The sequence below is a fragment of the Chiloscyllium plagiosum genome, chromosome 9 (assembly GCF_004010195.1).
Source record: "Chiloscyllium plagiosum isolate BGI_BamShark_2017 chromosome 9, ASM401019v2, whole genome shotgun sequence".
NCBI classification, from domain to species: domain Eukaryota; kingdom Metazoa; phylum Chordata; class Chondrichthyes; order Orectolobiformes; family Hemiscylliidae; genus Chiloscyllium; species Chiloscyllium plagiosum.
The window spans coordinates 87505808-87529155 of NC_057718.1; the positions used below are offsets into that span (position 1 = coordinate 87505808).

At 40.1% G+C, this 23348-nt stretch overlaps 1 protein-coding gene across 6 annotated transcripts in view; it reads left to right on the plus strand.

The window, feature by feature from the left end:
* stxbp5a (syntaxin binding protein 5a (tomosyn)) overlaps nt 1–23136 on the plus strand; it is a 236745-nt gene extending 213609 nt beyond the window's left edge. For all 6 annotated transcript variants that reach the window (XM_043696459.1, XM_043696460.1, XM_043696462.1 and 3 more), the window contains 4 exons: nt 770–935; nt 4708–4819; nt 13117–13337; nt 20363–23136. In XM_043696459.1, the coding sequence (XP_043552394.1) occupies nt 770–935; nt 4708–4819; nt 13117–13337; nt 20363–20404 (541 nt within the window). In that variant the 3' untranslated portion in view covers nt 20405–23136. The remainder of the gene's footprint in view (nt 1–769; nt 936–4707; nt 4820–13116; nt 13338–20362) is intronic.
* Nucleotides 23137–23348: the final 212 nt, after the last annotated feature.

Genomic DNA, 23348 nt, shown 5'->3' on the forward strand with positions numbered 1-23348 from the left:
CACATATATTTTGTGTGGTGAATATTTTTGTACTTGCAGAGTTACATTGCACTTTGCTCAAATACTACATCCATGCATGTAGAACTCTGAGCTCAAAAACTGCATGAATTTATCTCACTTTTTAGATTGGAATCAATCTAAACATCAGGTCATAGACAGAGAACACAGGGGGCTAACACCTTCAACATATTGCCTAGCTATCACCATTGTTTACAGCTAACCCGAGAATGCAACTTTATAAAAAAAAGGGCTTTGTGATTTACACATGAAAGAAGTGAAACTATCACTGTATTCTAACAGATGAAAGGCTTAACGGGCAATCAATTCTTCAATGTATAATTTCAGTTACATCACACTGCAAATTTTTGCTATAAATTGTGTTACGATCGAGCCCTCCACAATCACCTGATGAAGGAGTGTCGCTCCGAAAGCTAGTGTGCTGCCAATTAAACCTGTTGGACTATAACCTGGTGTTGTGTGATTTTTAATATTATTGAATTGTAAGTTTAATGCCAGTAGTAAAATGTTCAATAGAACAACGTTATGTGGGCTTACTGATACAGGGAGCATGTACAGTATATGATACAGTGAATCTGTGACAGGTGAAACAAGTCTGAAAGGTCATTGAATTGAAATATTAATTCTATCTCTCCATTGATATTGCCTGAATGACACTTTTGCATTATTTTTTCCTTATTTTCAGCATCCACAATACTTTGCTTCTGTCCTTATATTTTTTTAACCTTTCTGTTTTGATTTTGTTTTGAAGCTTGCCAAGCCTTAGACCATTGCTAGATGTCAATTATTTACCACTGACGGATATGCGAATAGCTCGTACTTTCTGTTTCACCAACAATGGACAGGCTCTATATCTGGTTTCCCCTACCGAGATCCAGCGCATCACCTACAGTCAGAGCACATGTGAGAATTTACAGGTAAGGATCATTGAGATTGTTATCTTCTTCCAGTGAAAACTGTGCTACAGAAGCTAATTCTTAAATTAGTGCTTCTTCTTAAAGTATTCCTTCACTTGCACACCTTTTGTGCAGAAGTACATTCAGGAAATGCAGGTCACTGTATCGTTTGAGGTATTATTCTGATATTTGTAATGCAGGTGGAATTACTTATCAATCTGTTACCTCATTCCAGGTTCACAAAATTAATTTTTGCTTGTGTAGTGCGTAGCTGTGCAGCAACAGCACTTTTCTCTTGTATTTTGGCAGCTTAACAACAGGATGTGATAAGGCACTAATATGAGCAGAGACATTTCATCAAACAGAGGCTGCTTCTGACTGGTGCCAATGGTCAGCCTGTAAATCTTCTGCTTGCCCTCCATGCAAGCAGTGCTTAACTCTTCACTTGACATTTTGCCCGACAAATCTCCAACTCTGGCCCCTTGTGAATCTCTGATTTACTTCACCTCAGTATTGGTGGTCTTAACTTCAAATGCCTTGGCCCTAACTTTGGGATTTGTTCCCTCAACTTGAACTGTTCCTGTAAGATAAGCCTTATAATCTGGCTTTTTGTCACTGAAAAATAAGAATGTAAGAAATAGAGGATGGAGAAGACTACATGGTCCATTGAGAACACTTCAGCATTCAATATGATCATGGCTGACTTTGGGCTTCAGCTGTACTTTGCTGCCCATTCTTGTCCCATGGTTCCCCAAGGGATGTAAACTCTTGACAAACAAAACCTTAAACATATTCAAAGATGGTACGTCTGTAACCCTCAAGGATGTAGACTTCTAAAGGTTTGCATCACTGAGTTTAAAAAAAAATTATCCTCCTCTTAATCCTAAATTATCCTCCTTAATCCTAAATGATCTTTGCTGAAACTATTTCTTGTTTTAGATTCGCCAGCCAAGGAGACTGTCACTACTTAAACTTTCAAGCTCCTTCAATGTATTGAATGTTTCATTGAGCCCATCTGTCATTTTTTTAAATTCCAGAGAATGTAAGCCCAATTTATTCTGTTTCTCACCATTGGCCAACCCCCTCAGCCCAGAGACCAATTTGGTGTAACATTGTTGTAATGCCTTCAATGCACGTATATCCTTAAACGTGGAGACCACAATTGAACACTATTCCTGGTGTAATTTTGCCAAAGCTTTATTCAGTTGTAGCAAGATTTCTTTGTTGTACTCCAGTTACAGTAAAGCACATACCATTTGCCTTCCCAGTTAGTTACTGTTCCTGCATGCTGAAACTTCCAGGTTTCACATCATATAAAAATGTTTCACTTTTCTATTCTTGTGATCAGTGAAGTTCTGATACTTTGACCCATTATACAGATTTGCATCTAGCTTGCATTTTTACTTAGTTTTACCAGCAAACTTAGATACGCTATTCTGTCTCTTCTACATTGTTAATAAAACTTGTAAATAACTGAGGCCCAGCATTTATTTTGCAGCACTCCGTTAGTCACAGTCTGCTAACTCAAAAATGCCCCAAGCATATTCTCTATTTCCTTTCCATGCACAAATCCTCTGTTAATTTTGATATCTTCATATTTCCTGGGCTTATTTTGGAATCTAGCAAATTTTAGAAAATGAAAGTCAATTCATCCATCATATCTGTAGTTTCTTGATCTATATTCTATTTGAAGACTGAAGTTCCCCACAAAAGTTACATTGTCTTTGTAACAAGCTCCAATAATTTCTGGTTTAATTATCCATCCAAAGAGAAAACAACTATTATGCCTATAAATTATTGCAAGCCTTTTCTGGCCTTTTGCTATTCCAAACCTCTACTCATACTCATTGATGTCTAAGCCAAGATCTTTTCTCTTCCCTTACTATCAGGTTTACCTCCCATCCCCCCCCTTTTATATTTTGCCTGCCCTTTCGAAATGTAAGATTATCCTGGAATATTTATTTCCCAACTTTGGTTATTTCATCACCATTATATTTATGTATGTTTGTGCCACTAGTTTATCTCCCTTATTGTCAATGCTTCATGTAGTCTGATAAGGTGAGGTCACTTTTTTTTAATATATCTCCTGATAATATCACCTTGAGTATCCTAGTGTTAATTTGACTGATGATGCTCCAGTATACTGCCTTGAAATGCTTACTATATTAAGGATGCCATATAATTGCAAGTTGCTGCCTTTGCATGTGCATGCTCACGTTTTCCACTAATGCTGAAGTACAGGAGGAGAGGTGGACCTTGGCTTAGGCCCTGTACAGGTGTGCACCAATTCCAAGTTCCAGTTTAAGCTGTGACAATTCAGATTGGTTGCTGTCACTTTCTCATTTCGTAGCTTTACGTTTTGGCAAACAGTGTTTTGGTTTCTTTGGCAATTGCATACAGTTGTCTCCTCATTCTACGAAATTGCTTTACTGATTTGTGCTTTTAAGTCTTTCTAATGCTCAAACTGTCTTATTAAGTTTGAACAATTCCATGGACACGTGTGCAGGATTATGATTTATTCAAAGTTCCTTTTGAATTTGGTCAACTTTAGCTTCAGCATTTAGTGCAAGCCTCTGTTGAATTCCACAAATCCTTCTGTGTGGTAAACATGTCTTAACTATCGGCTACAAAGTACTACTCTCGCCCTCTGCCATCAGATTTATCTGTGGCTCTTGGCTGGATCAGCTTGAGGCAGGTGGAAAGAGTTGATAGCACTGTAGCGAGTTTCCGTGGGCAATTTTTAATTCACTTTTATCTTCAATGGAAAACCTAGACAAGGTGGCAGCATCGGAACTGAGTGAGTGGTGTTCAGAGACACCCAGACCCCCTTGCACCTCCCCGTTTCCCAATCCATTGCCATCCACATAATTATCTGCCTTCTAGTGTTTGCTACCAAGACGGATTACCTAACATTTAACCATGTTACATTTCATGTGCCACACATTTGTCTCCTCACTGAACGCTTCCAAATCACAATGAAACATTTCTGCATCCTCTTCACAGCTCACCTCCCCACCCAGCTTTGTACCATCTGCAATCCTGGAAATATTACATTTAGTTTCCTCTCCCAAATCATAAGTATATATTGTGAGTAGCTAGGGTACTCCTTTCATCCTCTGGGTGGGGGGGAAACATACTCATTTATTCCTACTCTTTGCTTCTTGTATGTCAAATAGCTTTCTATCTGTGCCAGTGCACTATCCCCCTACAAGTCGAAATCCTTTATCCGAAATGCTTAGGACCAGCTGTTTTTCGGAATTCAGAATTTTTCAGTTTTCAGTGTGTGACAGTTTAATTGTGAGATTTTTAATAATCTTACCGGAGGAGCAGACTTCCAAGAAAGAAGGTGCTTGGCCTCCCCGCCTACATCTCATCTGAATGACACACATAGAGAGGGTGTCGACTTGGGGACGTTCACAGAGAAACCTCAGGCCTGTTGGTGCTTGGCCACGCCCCCCCCCCCCTCCCAAGTCACATCTGAGTGACACGAATCAAGTTGGTGTCGACTTGAGTTAACTGTTTGCTCACTAAACAACCTTGTTAATGAGAAAAAAACTTCACAAAAACTTTCGGATTTCAGAGCTTTTCAGTTTTGGATGTTCAGAGAAAGGATCTTCTATCTGTAGTCCCATTTAATTTTGCATGTTAATTTCTTAAGTGGTATTTATTTGAAAGCCTTTTGCAAGTCCAAGTAAATTACGTTCACCGGCTTCCCCTTATCGTCTTCACTATTTACATCTTCAAAACCATTCCAGTAGATTTGTGTAAATGAATAATATTTTATTTTCTCTAGGAAATGCTTGGCGAACTATTCACTCCTGTGGAAACACCAGAAGCTCCAAACAGAGGATTCTTTAAAGGCTTGTTTGGTGGTGGTGCACAGTCACTGGACAGAGAAGAACTTTGTAAGTACTGTAAGATATAGCAAAAGTAAGCCAATTGGTCCATTTGAGTATCCTACCTTATCTCCATAACCCATGATACCCTTGCTGATTTAAAAACTTGTTGTGACTATGCAGCTCCTTTAACAAGGTTATATTGTCCTTGGCTTTTTCCAAAAAGATTGAATGAGGCAAGAGATGCCAAGAGGTCTGGCTTAGATTGGCTCTAAAACCTATGTGATTATAGCTAACATATACTGCCTCAGACAAAAGGCTTTCAAGTTAAAGAACACTTGTTCTTTATGGATGGAGGGTGGCCAGTTCTCCCAGCTCAGCTTTTCTCTGGTTTGGTTTTAGCAGTCTGGCTGTGGAGTTTAAGCTGGTCACAAAGAAACAGCGACATGTAAGAATGTGTTCCATGCTGAATCTCTCTGCCATCTCTCTCTCCTGTAAGACCCTGTGTTTGATTTTACATTTTATGCCAAAAGGTGTTTATGGGGATAGTTGATAGTAGTTGGAACAGCATCATTAAGTTGGGTTTTTGGATAAGTTAATTTATTCTATATTCTGTTCTCTTTTTTTTATGTTTCATTCAGTAATCTTGCAAATAAATTTGGTTTTGTTTAAAACTAAGTGGGTGCGAGAGTGCAGGGTGTGTGCAAGACTGCAGGGCATAGGATAATTGTACATTAAAAAGAGAGAAGAGACCACGTGCAGTGATGGAGAAATAATGAAAATTGGAGAGATTACTGAAGCAGAAGTCAATCCCTCTTTCATAACTGTTTATTTGCATTTCATAATTCATAATTCAGCACGAACTCCAGTCAGCTGTCTTCATAACCAACCTTCCTTCCAGCCTTTTTATTTTAAATTCACCTGTTCTAACGTGTTATCATCCACCTCTGGAAAATATGGGACTTGAGCCCCAGCCTTCTGGCTCAGAAGTTGGGATGCTATTACTACACCACAGGAGACCCCTTGACCCACTATATTCAGGAAAAAAAGGCCTTTTTTCGAATCTTTGCTATGTCTTCCAGCTCCACATGCATATTGCCACTGAGGTCCCTAATAGGACCTACCCTTTCCCTGGTTATTCTCTTACCCACAATGTGGTACTTATGGTTATTTTCTAATCAACCCACTCAGATGTTATTACACACTTCTGGATTAGGTAGGCCTTGGACCCCGGGTCTTCTGACTCAGCAATACCACTGAACCTCAACCACCAACCCCTTTGATAAATACGCTAGTGAGCTTCCACTTTCTCTAATATGTTTGGAGCATAACCTGATTCATTTACTCTTGGGCTGTAATGGCACAGGGTAGTGTCTCTACTGCTGGACCAGGAAACCTGCATTTGAGTGCCACCTGTTCCAGAGGTGTGTCATAATATCTTTGAACAAGTTGATTAGAACTACCAAGAAACATGAAAACCTGGTTCATTTACTCTTGAGCTTTAATGGCGCACAGTGTCAAAAATATCTATCTGAATCATGGTTAACTTGGGTGATTTGCTGGCAGTTTTTTAAAAAAAAAAGGGGTGCCAAAAAGCACATGCGGATGCAAGACAAACCTGGTTCATTCTTCCCATTGTAAATGATGGTCCCTTTATCAAGGTCAATGATGATAGGGGAATTAGTGAGAGTTAAAATAGGTGTGGCTATTTTTGACTTGGGGCAAAATGTTCTTCGCACTTAATTTGATAAAGGAGAAAAGAGCAATTAGAATCAGAGTCATAGAGGTGTACAGCACAGAAACAAACCCTTTGGTCCAACTCGTCTCTGCCGTCCAGATATCCTAAACTAATCTAGTCCTATTTGACAGCACTTGGCCCATGTCCCCCTCAATTCTTTCTATTCATATAACCATCCAGATGCCTTTTAAATGTAATTGTACCAGCCTCCACAATTCCTCTGGCAGCTCAATCCATCCACGCGCCACTGCCTGCATTAAAGAGTTGCCCCTTAGGTTACTTCTAAACCTTACCCCCTCATCGTAAACATATGCCCTCTAGTTCTGGACTCCCCCACCCCAGGGAAAAGATTTTGTCTATTTATCTATCCATGCCATCATGATATTATAAACCTCTATAAGGTCACCCCTCAGTCTTCGCTCCAGGGAAAAGAGCCCCAGCCTATTCAGCCTCCAAACCCTGGCAACATGCTTACAAATCTTTTCTGAACCCTTTCAAGTTTCACAACATCCTTCCTACATCAGGGAGACCAGAATTGCGCACACTATTCTAAAAGTAGCCTAACCGATGTCCTGTACAGCCACAACATGACCTTTCAACTCCTGTACTCAATGCTCTGACCAATAAAGGAAAGCATACTAAATGCTGCCTTCACTATCCTATCTACCTGCGACTCCATTTTCAAGTAACTAGGAACTTGCACTCCAAGGTTTCTTTGTACAGCCACACCTTACTATTAAGTCCTGCCCTGATTTAACTTTCCAAAATGCAGCACCTCCCATTTATCGAAAAGAAATTCCAGATCTTCGGCCACAGCAACTGAAGACGCAGCTACCAGAAGTGGAATAATTAAAGACTTGGTCATGCATGAAGCTAAATGCAAATGGCTGAGCTTGGGGCAGTAAAGAAGTTATGAAAATGGAATGGCACAACACCATGGAGGACTTTAAGCTCAAGTGATACATGAAGAGGACTTGGTGCAGTTGAGGGGGATTTTTAGAACTGCCTCAAGTTTATGGAGGCTGAAAGATGTGTTGCTGGCCAGGAGTGAAGTTATTAATAAATCCTAGAAGTAACACAGCCATGGATGTGGGTTTCAGTGTGAGTTCAAGTCCGGTGATGTTTAAGTGCGTGAAATTGGAGATATCATGGATATTTGCTTACAGGCTCATCTTGGGGTCAGATGTGATATTAAGGTTGCAAATGAAGTACTTCAGAGGTATAGCTGTGCATAGAGCAATGGATCAATAAGTTAGTATTGGAAAGGGCAATTGAAGTGATATGCTTTGAACAGGCTTTCAAAGAAGAAAAGCAGAAAATTGTAGATCATGTTTTCCCATGAGGTTGAGGATAGACAGCTAAAGAACAATGACTGAGGATGAAGCAAAACTAAGGAAACCTGAATATATTCAGAAGTAGAGTAAACAGTTGCATTTATGTGATAGCTTTCATAGCTTGTGGCTGTCCTAAAGCCTTTCACAGTTAACAAATACCTTTTAGAGTTATGTTTGTTTCAGATGAGTGGAGTTCTTAGGGAATGCAGAAATGATGGAAATGGTGAGGTTCAAGTCATGGGAGAGCAAGCATTTGAATGAGATAGAAACATAATGGAAGTTGAAGAGCACAATAGCATTAAAAATGTTTCACCTGACAAAGGAGCAGCTCTCTGAAAGATTGTGATTTCAAGTAAACCTGTTGAACTATGATGTGTGTTGTGTGACTTCTGATTTTGTCTACCCCATTCCAACACTACCATCTCTACATGATGGCATTAAAAATGAATCTGTATTTTTGGCTGTGTTGAATGTAAGGGACAGAAATTGGAAAAACCAAGCAATAAATGACTGAAATGTGGAACACTGGGAATCCCCAGACTCGTGTCAGCATCATATTTTATACTTGCCCAGTCCATGAACAGTTCAGATTACAGGAGGCCCAGTGCAGACTTTAATGGAGTTCTGTCACTCCGTGTAACCACTGAAGCTTACTTCCTATTTAAATAACCTTGTGAATGGTTGAACTTTGTTTGCAGTTGGGTTGAAATGTTAATTATTGCTGTTCTTTTTTTTTTTACTTGTGTGGGTGGCCAGCATTTACTGTTCTTCCCTTGTTGCCCTTGAGAAGGTTGTGGTGAGCTGCTGTCTTGAACCACTTCAGTCCATGTGGTGTAGGTTGACCAACAATGCATCCGTTGCCTTGGTCCTTGCAGATGAAAGTGTTCGTGGATTTGGAAGATGCATTCTAAGATCTTTGAATTTCTGCAGTGCATCAGGACCTGGTCGGTGTATTTGGCTTTCCTGTACACTTGATAGAACTCTAGCTAGAGAGAGAATAGCCACTCTTGGACAAGGAGAGCAGACAGTACAACAGGGAACCTATCATCAAGGACTGTATGTTCAAACTATGAGATCTGTGCTTGATGACACATTTCACATTCAACAACCAAATATATGAAGAGATCAATGGAACACTTATGGGCTCACCTATCTCTGTGCTCTCAGCAGAAGCAGTGATGCAAAGATCGCTACAAACCACCTTACCCAAACTCTGGCTCAGATACTTCAACGACACTTTTGTTATCATTTAAGAGAACAGAAATTATGGGCGGCACGGTGGATGGGCGGCACGGTGGCACAGTGGTTATCACTGCTGCCTCACAGCGCCAGAGACCCGGATTCAATTCCCGCCTCAGGCGACTGACTGTGTGGAGTTTGCACGTTCTCCCCGTGTCTGCGTGGGTTTCCTCCGGGTGCTCCGGTTTCCTCCCACCATCCAAAGATGTGTAGGGTCAGGTGAATTGGCCATACTAAATTGCCCATAGTGTTAGGTAAGGGGTAAATGTAGGGGTATGGGTGGGTTTCGCTTCGGCGGGTCGGTGTGGACTTGTTGGGCCGAAGGGCCTGTTTCCACACTGTAATCTAATCTAATCTAATCTAAAATTGAGAACACACACCCGATTGACAACACCATATTCACAAGGATCAGATTTATGAGAGAGGAGGAAACCAACATTTAACTCCCATTCCTGGATGTGATGGTACCTCAAAAATGTGCAAGAAAGCCACACATACCAATCAGCTCCTGAATTACAACAGCAACCACCCAAACGCACGGAAGAACCTGCATTAGGACATGTTCAAAAGGGCTAAAACACACTGCAGCACTCCTGACCTGCAAAGCAAGGAAGAAGGACACCCCTATAGAGTATTCACCAAGAAAAGATATACCCGCAATTTAATCTGTAGTTGCCGAATAGACAGACAATGCATCGAGGGTATGCCATGACCTAACTCACTAGCCATGCTACCTTTCATAAAAAATATCTAGGAACTGCCAGGCAGACTTCTCTGACCACTAGGGCTCATTGCAGCCCATAAACCAACAGCCGTGCTCAGACAACAACTCACCAGGAGAAAAGATCCTACACCCAAAGATTTACAAGATTCCATGCAAAGACTGCATGAAACACTATAGAGGAACCTCAATTGTCTGAACAAGATGGGCAGGCACTATTTCGTTCGGATAATTGAGTATTCGGTTAATTGATATCCTCTGGGTCTTGGAGTTTTCTGATCAGGAGACTAGGCAGCAGCATACTGCACACGAGACCCTGCCTGCCTGCAACCCTGTCGGCTCCCAACCCCGCCCACTCCTGTCTCCTCGCCCGCCTCTCTTCCCAACCCCCCCCTCCAAAACCATGTCAGTTCCCATCCCACCCTCTAACCAACCCCAATCCCCCGTCCATAGCCACCTGCCATCCAACCACCGTCCGCGCCCCTGCCCCTTGTTCTCTTCACCCTCCACCCCCCAGCCCCTCCGGGGCAGCCGGACTGTACACCAGCAGTAAGACTGCCTCTGCCTTTGTGGGGTAAGTCTCCAAATAGTGCGGGCCCACAGAGAGAGACGCAACTTTTCGACAAGTTCCCACTCTGCCCTGTACAGGGCAATGTCGGAGAGATTATCTAAGGAAGGGGTGTTCAGAGTACGCCTCTGTGTAGAACTCCAGGGAAAGTGTGGGAGGAGAGAGCGCGGACAGGAGGTCAGTCATTTAGAGACAGTGCCTGGGCTCCCATCAGTCCAGACAGTTCTCGACTCCATTTCAGTGAGCCAAGTTAGTTTTTAATCATTGTATCTGTAAACAAAAGACACAATCAGGGTTGAAACAGCTCTTTGAGGTAATGTTCCTATCGGAACCTTGAGATCTCCTTTGGATAATCTGTTATTTGGATAATTGATACTTGGACAATTGAGTTTCCTCTGTATAGGGCAAACAGGCAGACAATTAGCAATCCACATCCACAAATATCAACTAGCCATTAAATGCCACAACCAGCTGTCCCTAGTAGCCATATACACAGATGACAAGGACCACAAATTGACTGGGGCAACACAATGATCATAGGACAAGCTAAACATCGGACACCCAGAAGAATTGTTTCTAGAAGCATGACGCTCAGCCACGGACTTCATCAACAAGCACATTGACCTACACTCAATATACCAACCACTACAATGAACACCGGAACCGGCAACTGGAAGCAGCAGAAACAGAACCAGTTAAATCAACCAACGCTTCACAGGAGGCTCCTAAACTCTGAAGGTGTCACCTAGACAGGACGCAATGTCTGCAAGTCAACTTCACAGCTCAGTGAACGTACCCACAACCACGACAACTGGCATCCGAGCTACAAATCTTTAGATAAACCTTGAGACTTAACATTTATGTAGTGACCCTTCCTCAGAAGTGATAATACCATTAATTCTGAGGAAGCGTCACTGGACCCAAAACATTAACTCAGATTTCTCTTCACCTGTTAACTATATAGTTTTGCTCCGGTTCCTTGATGCCGTAATTAGTTGAGTGCAGCCTTGACATCAAGGGCTGTTAGCTCTTTTGTCTATGTTTGAACCAAGATTGTAATGAGGTTAGGAGCTGAGTGGCTCTGGGCGTCAGTGAGCGGTTTATTGAAAGCAGATGCTGTTTGATAACACCTTCACTTTATCGATGATTCATGAGTAGACAAATGGGACAGTAATTTGCCAGAATGGATTTGTCCTGCTTTTTACGTACAGGACACACCTGGGTGATTTTCCACATTGTCGGCAGGTGCCAGTGTTTTAACTATACTAGAACATCTTGGCTAGGGGAGTGGCAAGTTCTGGAGCACAAGTTTTCAGTGTTATTGGAATGTTGTCAGGGCCCACAGTCTTTCCAGTATCCATTTTTCCAATAGTTTTCTGATACCATGTGAAATGAATTGACTTGGCTGACTGGTATCTGCGATATTAGGAACCACTAGAGTAGGCTGAGATGGATCATCCACTCGCACTTCTGTTGAAGCGAATGCTTTAGCCTTACCTTTTATATTGATGTACTGGACTCTGCCGTCATTAACGATGAGGATATTAATGGAGTTGTTTAATGTGCTTTAGTGCATAGTTAAGTAATTCACTATCATTCATGATTGGACGTGACAGAAATGCAGAGTTTGGATCTGATCAATTGGTTGTAGGATCACTTAGTTCTGTTTCTCTCTCGCTGCTTATGCTGTTTGGCATCCAAGTAAAGACTATCTGGTAGCTTCACTAAATTGACATTAGATTGACGAGGTATGCCTAGTGCTGTTCCTGGCATACCTGCCTACACTGTCCATTGAACTGGAGTTTATCCTAGTTGCGTGTGGGATATGTCAGGCCATGAGGTTTAGATTAGATTCCCTACAGTGTGGAAACAGGAAACAGGCCCTTCGGCCCAGCAAGTCCACACGGACCCTCCGAAGACTAACCCACTCAGACCCATTTCCCTCTGACTAATGCACCTAACACTCTGGGCAATTTAGCAAGGCCAATTCATCTGGTCTGCACATCTTTGGACTATGGGAGGAAACCGGAGCACCCGGAGGAAACACTGGGAGAAAGTGCAAACTCCACACTGACAGTTGCCTGAGACTGGAATTGAACCTGGGTCCCTGGTGCTGTGAGGCAGCAGTACTAACCACTGAGCCACCGTTTGGAGATTGTGCTGGAGTACAATTCTGTTATTGCTCCTCTTGTTGGCCCACACAGATGACATATTGGTAGTATTTATATTGGAATGTTGTCATTTCATATTTGGGCTATAGACTCCATTGTGATTGAGACTATTGGGAGTTGTCGTATTTTTCCTCTGATTTCACTGTTGTAAGGGTATAAAATTGGTATGTTTAGCAGGATCAACCCAATATCCTGGATGTGGACTTCAAAAGCACAAAACTGCCTTTAATTTGATAGATTGGAATACAGCTAATAATGTTGGGCTAGTGCAGTGATCCAGTAGTTTTTTTTAAAGTCATTGTTCAGGAACTTTACTGGAACAGAGCTGAAAGCATCAGCCCTCCCCAGCTCTCATCATCTGACTGATTTGGATTTTGTTGGTAGTGGAAATTGGAAGTAGACTGACCAACCCCAATGACTTTTTAATTACAGAGACTATTTCTCGTATCCACATTTAAAATTAGGTGGATGCTTCACACAATATGACAATTTAATTAAAGTCTCTGGGCTTTCTATTCTTCAAGCCACTATTCTCCATTTTACCTCTATCATATTTCACTTAGCTGCTAAATATTTATTTTTCTTTTTATACCAGTTGGTGAATCTGCAGCAGGGAAACCTTCGAGGAGCCTAGCTCAGCATATCCCAGGGACTGGTGGAATTGAAGGTGTTAAAGGAGCAGCATCTGGTGTTGCAGGTGAGCTGGCACGGGCCAGAATAGCACTTGATGAAAGAGGACAAAAACTGAGTGAGTTGGAAGAACGAACAGCAGCCATGTTATACAGTGCTGACACTTTCTCTAAACATGCTCATGAGGTAAGCACTAGAAATTTATCTATTTCATTTTTAGCGAATAGAGTTTCATGTTGTCTTAACTTCTGGTTTCCTCAGCTTGCAAACACATCACATAATGAGGGATGCACCTCAAAAGTACTGTATAAATACATGCTCTATCTTTCTGCCTTTCAGAAAGAAAAATTGCCAATAAAATGTAGGAGCAGAGGAAGACCATTTTATCCATCAAGTCTGCTCTGCCTTTCATTGAGATCTTAACTGATCTGAATAATTCTAAACACCACGTTCCTGTCATATCCCCACAACCTCTGACTCCCTTGCTGATTTAAATAATTAACTATCTATCTCAGCCTCGATATTCTTAATGAATTAACCTTGACCACACTGCAACAAATAATTCTACAGATTCCCTATCCTTTGAGAGAAGAAATTATCTGCCTTATTTCAAATTATATCCTCTAGTTTTAGACTTCCAGCAAGGTCATTTTCCTTCTGAATTGCCCCCGTTAAATCACTTAACAATCTTGCATTTCAATAATGTTTCCCCTTAATTCTTCTAAATGCCAATGAATACAAGCGCAACATATTCAACCTCTGTTCATGAATAAATCCCTCCATACTGGGAATCAACCTAGTGAACCTTCCCTATACTGCCTCCAATGCCACTTTATCTCCCCTTAGAAAAAAGGACTCAAACTGTTCACAGTATTCCAGATATGGTCTGAGTGTGCCTTGTATAGTTTTAGTAAGGCTGTTCTATTTTTATACTCCCATTTCCTTTGAAAGAAAAGCCAGTAGTCCATTGGCCTGTCCTGTTACCTGCTGAATGTGGATACTAGCATTTTGTGATTCATGCATGAGATCCCCAATCCCCTCTGCTGCAGCTTTCTGTAGTTTATTTAATTTAAATAGTATTCAGATCCTCTATGCTTCTTCCTCCTCACATTTTCCCACATTATTTTCCATCAGGCAAGTTTTTGCCCACTCACTTAACCTCTCTATATTCCTCCAGACTGTGTCAGCTGCACAAGTTGTCTTCCCACCTTTTGTGGTGTCATCTGCAAACTTGGTGAAGATACATTCATTCCCTCATCCACATATACCACAAATAATTGAAGAACTTGTCTTTGTCCCTTGCATTCCACTAGTTACAGCTTGCTTTCCTGAGAATGACCCTTTTACTTCCACCCTCTGTCTTCTATTAGACAATCCTCTATTCATGTTAATATCCTACCCCCAACACTATGCACTGTTGTGTTGCATTATGTGCAGTACCTTTATCAAACACCTTTTAGACGTCCATATCATCTGGTTCTCTTTTTATCCATCCTGCTTGTTACGTCCTGAAAGAACACTAATAAATTTGTCAGGCATGGTTTCCACTTGAAGCCATACTAAATCTGTTTAGTTATATTATGTATTTCTAAATATGTTACTGTTAGATCCTTTATAATATAATCCAAATTTTCCCAATGATAGTCTATCCCTTTTTGAATAATTGCCACAAAGAGCTGTGGGGCAGAGGACTTCTGTATATTTAAGGCTTATGTGGCTAGAATCATGATCTGTAGAGGAATCCAAACTTGTGGGAAAGAGCAGGATGTGAGGAGTGTCATATCAGCCATGATTCTGTTGAGTGGTGGAGCAAGCTCAAGCATTTGTAGGCCTTCTCCTGTTCTTATCTCTTATGGTCTTTCAGAATCTACGAATTCATGGAAGATTACCACCAGTGTGATCACTTTAAGTCGTTACTTTTAATATCCTAAGGTACAGCCCCTCCGGTCCAGAGGCCAAATCGGCCTTTTTACCCTTTAATTTCCCTAGTACTTTTCTCTAGTGATGGTTTTTGTATTTATTTCTTCCCTCTTTGGAAAATCATTATTATTTTGTAAATGGTATTGGTGTCCTCTACCATGAAGACAGATGCCCAGGTTTTCTCTGGCATTTCCTGGTTCCCATTATTATTGCTCCAGCCTCATTCTCGAAGTGGCCTATATTCACTTTGGTACCACTTTCCCTTTGCTGTATATTTAAAGAAGCTTTGCCACATTGTTTATGTTGCTTTCAATTTGATAGTATGCTTAACTTTCTTGGATAGCTAAATTGGTTGCCCCCTCCTTATATCCCAGTGATGGAGGATTTTATGTTTTAAACATCTGCCATTATTCCTGAACCACCTTTTCTGCTAAATGCCTTACCCAGTCCACTCCAGCCAACTGTGCCCTCATCACTACCCAGTTACCCTAGTTAAGTTTAGCATAGTTCTTTTTGATCTAAATTTCTCTTTCAAACTGAATGCTAAACTTTACTACGTTATGATCATTGTGCCCTTGGCGATCTTTTACTTTGAAATCATTTATAAAACCTCCCTCATTGCACATTACTAGATACAAAATAGTCTGATCCTTGGTAGAATCCACAATATATTGTTCTCGGAAACTGTCCTGAATATATTTTTCCATCATTGATCACATTTCCACTGCTTAAACCATGAATGGTTTCACTGTCTGTCCCACACCCTCAACATAATGGTTGGTTGAATATTTGATAATATAAGAGCCATAATATGCTTTTTCTTGAAAACGGATGCAGCAATCATTATTTTCTTCCTCAATAGACAGAATGTTGTGCTGCAAATAATTATTTCGCTTCCCAAACTGAATTTTGCCATGTACTTTAAAACCGCTTTAGATAATAACATAAAGGCGCAAAGATAGGCCATTTGGCCCGTCAAGCCTGCTTTGCCATTCAGGAGGATCACGAGTGATGCAATTGTGGCCAAAACTCCAATTTCTTGTGTGTCCTTCATACCCTTTAACATTCAATGTCTCAGTAGATCACACTATTGAAATTCATTACTACTTTGGATCTCTGTTTGTTTATAATAACCACCTTGGAGCTGTATAATACGTTTCATGACCTCAGGACTTGTCAAAGCACTGTACAGCTGATGAAGTACTTTATTGAATGTAATTGTTTCTGTTTAACGTATTAAAGAAACACAGCCATTTTAGTGGAATTGTTTGAACGATAAGTATTGATGTGTTCAAAATAGTATCTTAGAATCTTTTTATCTCTAGTTGAAAATGTAGGCAAAGAATTAAGTTAATGTTTAATTCAAAAGACACCACTTCTGACAGTTTAGCACTCCAGTATTAAAAGAAGTATCAGTCCACATACTGTTACCTAGTCTCTCACGTATCTTCTGCTGGCGTCTAATCACCCTTTGGTTCTGGTCATTTCTAAATGTTTGCTACAGAAGACATTATGTTCAATCTTTTCCTGCTAACATAAGTCACTGTCATTCATCGCATGTACTGACCTCTATTCAAACAGATCCTCAGTATGCTTGTCAAATTTAGTATATATTTAAAAGCTGTCATTAAGGTTAACAGTAGTGTGGATTACTTGGACATTATTGAACAGGACAAATGGAAAAGGTTTAAGGGCCTGTATGAACTACAGTAATGTGGTTCACATAATGAGAAAACCTGCAAGCTGTTCCAAGTCTTTACTAATATGTTAGTGTTTTCTGTAATACCATAAGCAGCAGCATAATTCCTTTTCCATATTGTTAGTCAGGCACACTCTGTTGCAAGATAAAGCCTCAAACTAGCATTAATGAAATTGTTTTTTGCAATTGGGTCTCATTACTGTGTGGGAGCACTCACTTCAGAGCAAAATTCAGTCCCATTTGTTTGATTAAAGTAGCTTATAAGCTTGATTTCCTGTCCAAAGTCCTTGATTCCAATCAACCCAACATTTCCTGAACTAAAGTAAAACCTAAAACTGCAGATGCTGAAGGTCGGAACCAAGAACAGAAATTGCTGGAGAAACTCAGCAGATCTAGCAAAATCTGTTGAGAGAAAGCAGAGTTGATGTTTTGAGTCCAGTGATCTTCCTTCTGAACTCACTTCTTGAATTAATGTCACTTCCTTTTTAGTCTTTTGACTTAAATGGCAGTTCAACTTTAGATGAAACTGCTTTCTTTCTACCTCTCATTTTGGGGAAATCATTAATATTACTGAACCGGGAATAGAGGTCACTATCCAATGTTTTTGACTTCATACCATGTATCTTATGCACAAGAGAAGGAATTTTTAAGGATCTCAGTCTGGTTTCACCCTACCATAGGGCCAGGACAATAACCTTTTTAGGAATCTTTCTTGATTACTTGCATCATAAGGTCTTGGAATTTTAAAACTTCAGTGATCTGCATGTTGATTATTATAACATTATGCCATCAGCTATGAGTTGACAACATTTCCCTGAGGAAGTTCTGAGGTACTCCACTTAAGACTTTGAGCTTAGTCTCAGAAACACCAAGTTTATGCAGCCAGTCTTGGTAACACTCTTGGTCTGGCACTTCCACCTGGTCGGTCAATAGCTTTGTCCAGAATACAGATTTTCAGCCAAATAAATTCGAACTGTGAAGCTCCTGTTCTTAATTTTGGCATGTTTCTACTGGTACTTTTCACACTCAAATGTTCTTTTTAATATGCATAGTCAAAAATTGTATTTGAGCTATTTAAGTAAAAGATGCAAGTATTTGTTTTTTCCTTCAGGTACAGCATCTACCATACTGCAGTCAACAACTTCAAGCTTTTTGAGTTTTTTCTGTGAATGCATATAAATTGGAAATATTAGGCCATTTGGCCAATGACCTGCTCTATCATTCAGTGAGATTATAGTTACCAGTATGGGTTTTGATTTCCATGTTAAACACCACCCCTCCAAACCTTTGATCGCTTGCCTGTCAAAAATCTATCTAAGTGTGCCTTAAAAATATTCCATAAATCAACCTCCCTTGTCCTCTGATTCAAGATTCCTAATTTCTCCTCATCTCCACCCTAAAAGGGCAACCTGTAATTTTTGAACAGTGCCTCCTAGGTCTGGACTCTTCCATATTCATCTTTTCAACAATGTTCAGGATCTCATAAACTTCAATCTAAGCTACCAGGGAAAATTAGCCCAAGTGTATTAACCTTTCCTCTTATGACATTCTACTCATTCCAAAGGTTCAAAGAAAAGTTATGCTTGAACGGTTTCATTTCTGCTCAATCCAGATGCGTTCTTAAATTCTTGAGTCTTGCCTCTCTTTTGTATAAATTCAGAAGATGTGATCATTCTGACCAACATTAGTTTCGGTTTGATTCAATGACTTGCACTGTCCCTCTGAAAATTGTGGGCTTAAGCTTCACCCTCGGGCCAGCATGTCAGTACTGAAAAATTGCTATATTATTGTCATCTTCGTGAGGAGTCCCATCTGCACAATCTGAAGAAAACAGCGAGTTTTCTGGTTCCTGGCCAATGTTTACCGTTCAATCAACAACGCCAAGAAGAAATTGATCAGTTCATGTTAGTGAGGCTTTTCTGTGTATAATTTGACTGTCGGATATACCTCATGATGGAGTTTGATGAGCTGTGTGCAAGGTCCTTCTTTATAATTATCTTTGAAACAAATAAACCTCAAAATAAAAAAAAATTGTTCTGAACAGCATTCAGTTGCAGTGAGGTGAAGGATAGATCAGTAAAGTCAGCATTTACCAGAGTCAAATTAGCTGTAGCTTAGTGGTGGGTATAAACAGCTCTGAGTCAGAGAATGTGGGTTCAAGTCCCACTTCAAAGATCTGAGAATATAATCCAACTTGACACGACAGTGCCATTCTGAGGGTGTGCCTCACTGTCAGTGATGCAAACTTTCAGTTCAGATGTTAAACCAAGGCCCTGCCTTTCACCTCTGGTGAACATGAAAATAATGCCATAGCAGAGGGATTCTCCCAGTATCCTGACCAATAGGTGCTCCTCACTAACATCCCTAAAACAAGTAATCCATTCATGATGTTGTGACCTTTTCCTGTGCAGAAATTGGTTGCAACATTTTTCTTCATTGCAGCAGAAAATCTAGTACTTTGGGATGGGCTGAAGTTGTGAAAGGTAATATAGAAATCTACTATCTTTCCCACAAATCACAAGCTCTCCTTGCTCCACCCAGCCAATATTCTGGGTAAATGTCCAATTCCAAGAGTCCACTTCAATTAGGCCAAACCTTCGAATTTCCCTTTCATTCTGCTAAGTGCCAGACCTACAAGGAGAATGATTTAAAACTTTGCAATTTCACTGTTCAACTCTTTCCTCCTCCTCCATTAAGTGCTCTGAACTCAAAACTGTTCCTGTTCTATTTTCACTAACGTGGTTTGTCTTAGTTTTAAAGAATTAATTACTTATCTGCTTAAAATGGAGAAGATAAATAGGCTACCAACAATCAGTTTCACCCTCAGTTGTATTCAGTAAATGTACTGTGTTGTTTGAGCTTTTGTATTAGATTGGATCATTTCCTAAATAGCTGTTTTTTAAAAAAAACTTATTGGGAGTCCATTGAACAAATTAGTCATAAAGATGTACAGCATGGAAACAGACCCTTCGGTCCAACTCGTCCATGCCGACCAGATATCCCAACCTAATCTAGTCCCACCTGCCAGCACCCAGCCCATATCCCTCCAAACCCTTTCTATTCATATATCCATCCAAATGCCTTTTAAATGTTGCAATTGTACTAGCCTCCGCCACTTCCTCTGGCATCTCATTCCATACACATACCACCCTCTTGCGTGAAAAGGTTGCCCCTTAGATCTCTTTTATATCTTTCCCCTCTTACCCTAAACCTTTGCCCTCTAGTTCTGGACTCCCCAACCCCAGGGAAAAGACTGTCTGTTTATCCTATCCATGCCTCTGTTTCCTTCTGTTCTCCCCTCCTTTTCATAAATTTCTCTAAGGCTGTAGGAGGAATTGATCGCCTTGCCATGCTGTACAATACCTAAGGAAAAGTGACAAGGAAGGTCGAGGGGAAACTTTGCTGTTACCTCACTTTCGAGTTCATGGTTATTCTGCTCTTTCAAACTGGCACACCCAGGCCAGATCAATCTAATTGAAACCCTTCTTTATTTGAAACATCAACCTGTTCAAATCTTTGACCATCCTGATCCTGAAATGGTAATAACTCCTTTCAGACTTTTGGGAGTAATATTTTTGTCTTTTCTTTCCAGATGATGTTGAAGTGCAAAGATAAGAAGTGGTACCAGTTCTGATGACCTTGGTCTATGCCACCAAAATATTTAAGCTGGAAGGAGGTTATCTACAGATGATTCTCCCTCTTCATTTATTTCTGCAGGACAGGAGGTTCATCTTTGAGTACTGCTGATTCCTAGCACAACTCATAAACTTACCCTCAGTCACATTGCTTTAAACTGAGGAGGAAACTGAAAACTTGCAACATGAAGGTGTTTTCTACTGTAACTGTGGGTTGGTGCACAGTGTGGGACCTGAGCAGGGAACAAGGGACACATGGGCAGTGCTGGGTTTTCTGTGTTATTTCACACGCCAAATGTTTTGTGCTATTGTCTCTGCCAGTGTTTCACCCATGGAGCTATAAATGTAATACTGCATTCACTCCAGATGCCAACAAAATGCAAAACAAGAGGATAAATACGTGTAGCAGAGTATTGTCATGAAAATTCAAACAATGATCCATTTCTGGCCCAAGACATTAATTTGCACCTTATTGGTTTGTGTTCATTGCTGGTCGGGTGATGCTGGTTTGCATCTGACGCTGATTAGAAGATGCAGGTTTGGATCCAACTCCCTTTGGATGATACTTGTCTGTCTGATGCTAGTTAGATATTGTGTATGTCCGCTGGTTGGATTCTGTCAGTTTACACCCGGTGCTAATTGAATGATATCAGATTGTGGCTGTGCTGATTGGGTGAATGCTGTTTACGTCTGGCAGTATTTGGATGATGATTTGCGTCCAGTGCTTGTTGGTTGATATTGTTTTCTGTCCAGTGATGATTGACTGATATCAGTTTGTGTTCAACATTGGTCAGTGTTGATTTCTGACCCGTGATGATTGATTGATGTCGGTTTATCTCCAACACTGGTTGGTGGATGTTGATTTCTTTCCACTGGTGATTGGATTATGTCAGTTTGTGTATAATGCTGGTTGAATGAATAATATTTTTGATCTGCTTTTATCCTTAACTAAATTATTAGTCAATGTGGGTTCATTTCATGCCAGATGCCTGTAATTTTACTCATGCAGAAAGTATTGTAATTAGATTTGTTACTTCTGTTAATATAAGTTTGTATTTCCCCATTTATTATAAATATTGCAAATCCCATCTAAACTTCAGTAATGTCCTTTTTATATTAAAAAAAATCACTGCTTGAATTGGGGTTTGAATCCACATAACCATGATAAATAAAATCTTAATTTTCATTAATAGTATTACGTTGCCAGATTTTACTCCAGTTTGAATACTAATATTTATTGTACCCACTCCTACATTTATTACTACTTAGGTTTTATTGTATGAAATTACACCATTTAGCTGATGTGAGTCTACAGAATACTTTGGGTGACCATGCGAGTATCTTCACTTGTTCAAGGAACAAATTCTGGTCAATAGTAAGAACCATTTTCATAGCAAAAGTATGGTTAGAATCAAGAGGGAGAAAATTGTAGATGGATGTAATTAGGTGGGAGAAAGAGGTGGTTAGGTTTAACTGAGTGGATGGCAAATTAATGGGACATTGAAGTTCCTTTAGAAAAACACCTATAAGCAAGGAATATATGGAAGGTCTTGCATTAGGTCAGCTACCAACATAAGTTGGTTCTGATTATTGTTTATACCTTGCTGTACATTATTGGTGTATTGTAGCATTGTGCTGCAGTACTTGGAGATCATATTTAGTGCAATACTTTGAGAATCCCGTGTTGGAAATTAAATAGAATGAATTTACCTGTGAAGTTGGTCACAGCTATGTTTTACCTTTGTTCTTGTACATACTGTAGATTTATATATTCACCTCCCCCACTTATGGTCACTTTGCTTTAGCTTTGGTGTGTGACATCTGCAGTCTTTCCCATTCATGATCATTGCACATGTTTTTTCTTGGGTCTTGTGTGGGAAATTGAAGGCTGAGATTGTGGAGGAATGCTGCTGACTCCAGGCGAAACAGCATTTGGTTAACAATGAAGCCTAGACTTCGAATGTAATAGTGTCCTACTGGTGCATGTTGCCCATGCGGTAAAACTGTTGCTCTCAAACCTCAGCAACTACAGTGTCTGGATCAACATGGCAAATCACTGCTTTCAAAATGTATTCTATTAGAAATTCATGAGCATTTGTTTCAAGACGAAATTCTAGCCTTCACTCAATATAAAATATTGATCACTATCGTTATCTTCAGTGCAGAAATGTTTACATGTTGGGTTAACATTTGTTGCCAAGCTTTTCATTCTGTTTTTTTGCATTTATTTTGGTGATAATTTTGTTCTTTTTTGTTTACAGTTTTTTTTTCAGTTCGTGTTTCATTGAAATCTGGAGCACCTCTTTTAAAGTGGCTGCTGCTTGGATTTCTCCCCTAATTATGAAGGCACAAAGCTCCTACATGGGGAGTTGTACGTACACAAGGGTCTTTATCCTCTTGATTAGCATTTCAGGATTTCTTTAATGAAACTGATTTCTTTTCAGCATATTTGAAAATATATAAATATGAAGTATATGTGTTAAGAAATATATTTCCTTAAACATGTTTTCAGTGTAGGGTCTGTACTTCATTTCCCTGATCTTTTGATGGAAGTGCACGAAATTAACTGCTGTTTGTGTGTTACCCGTGATGTGCATCAAGTCTCTGAGTGTTCTGTTAAATTAAAAGCTAATGAAGTTGAATTTGCCGAGTACTTCTGCCAAATTGTAATGTTTTTTTCCTGAAAATTGTTTTTCTAAAAAAAATTAAAATATCCAATCCAGCTGACAAATTTGAAAGTGTTTGTTTTCAAAGCACTTGTTCTGCATGGTGCAGTCTCATGTCTTTCTAACTCCATTATTTCTAAGATTTGTATGTATTTTTTTCCTTTAAATGATAATACCTGGAGCTTGGGTTTCTTTGTTCTTAGGATGCGCACAACACTGGCACAGACCAAGCCTTGGTTCTCTGACAGGGTGTAGTGAGCCCCAATATTGCAGTCCT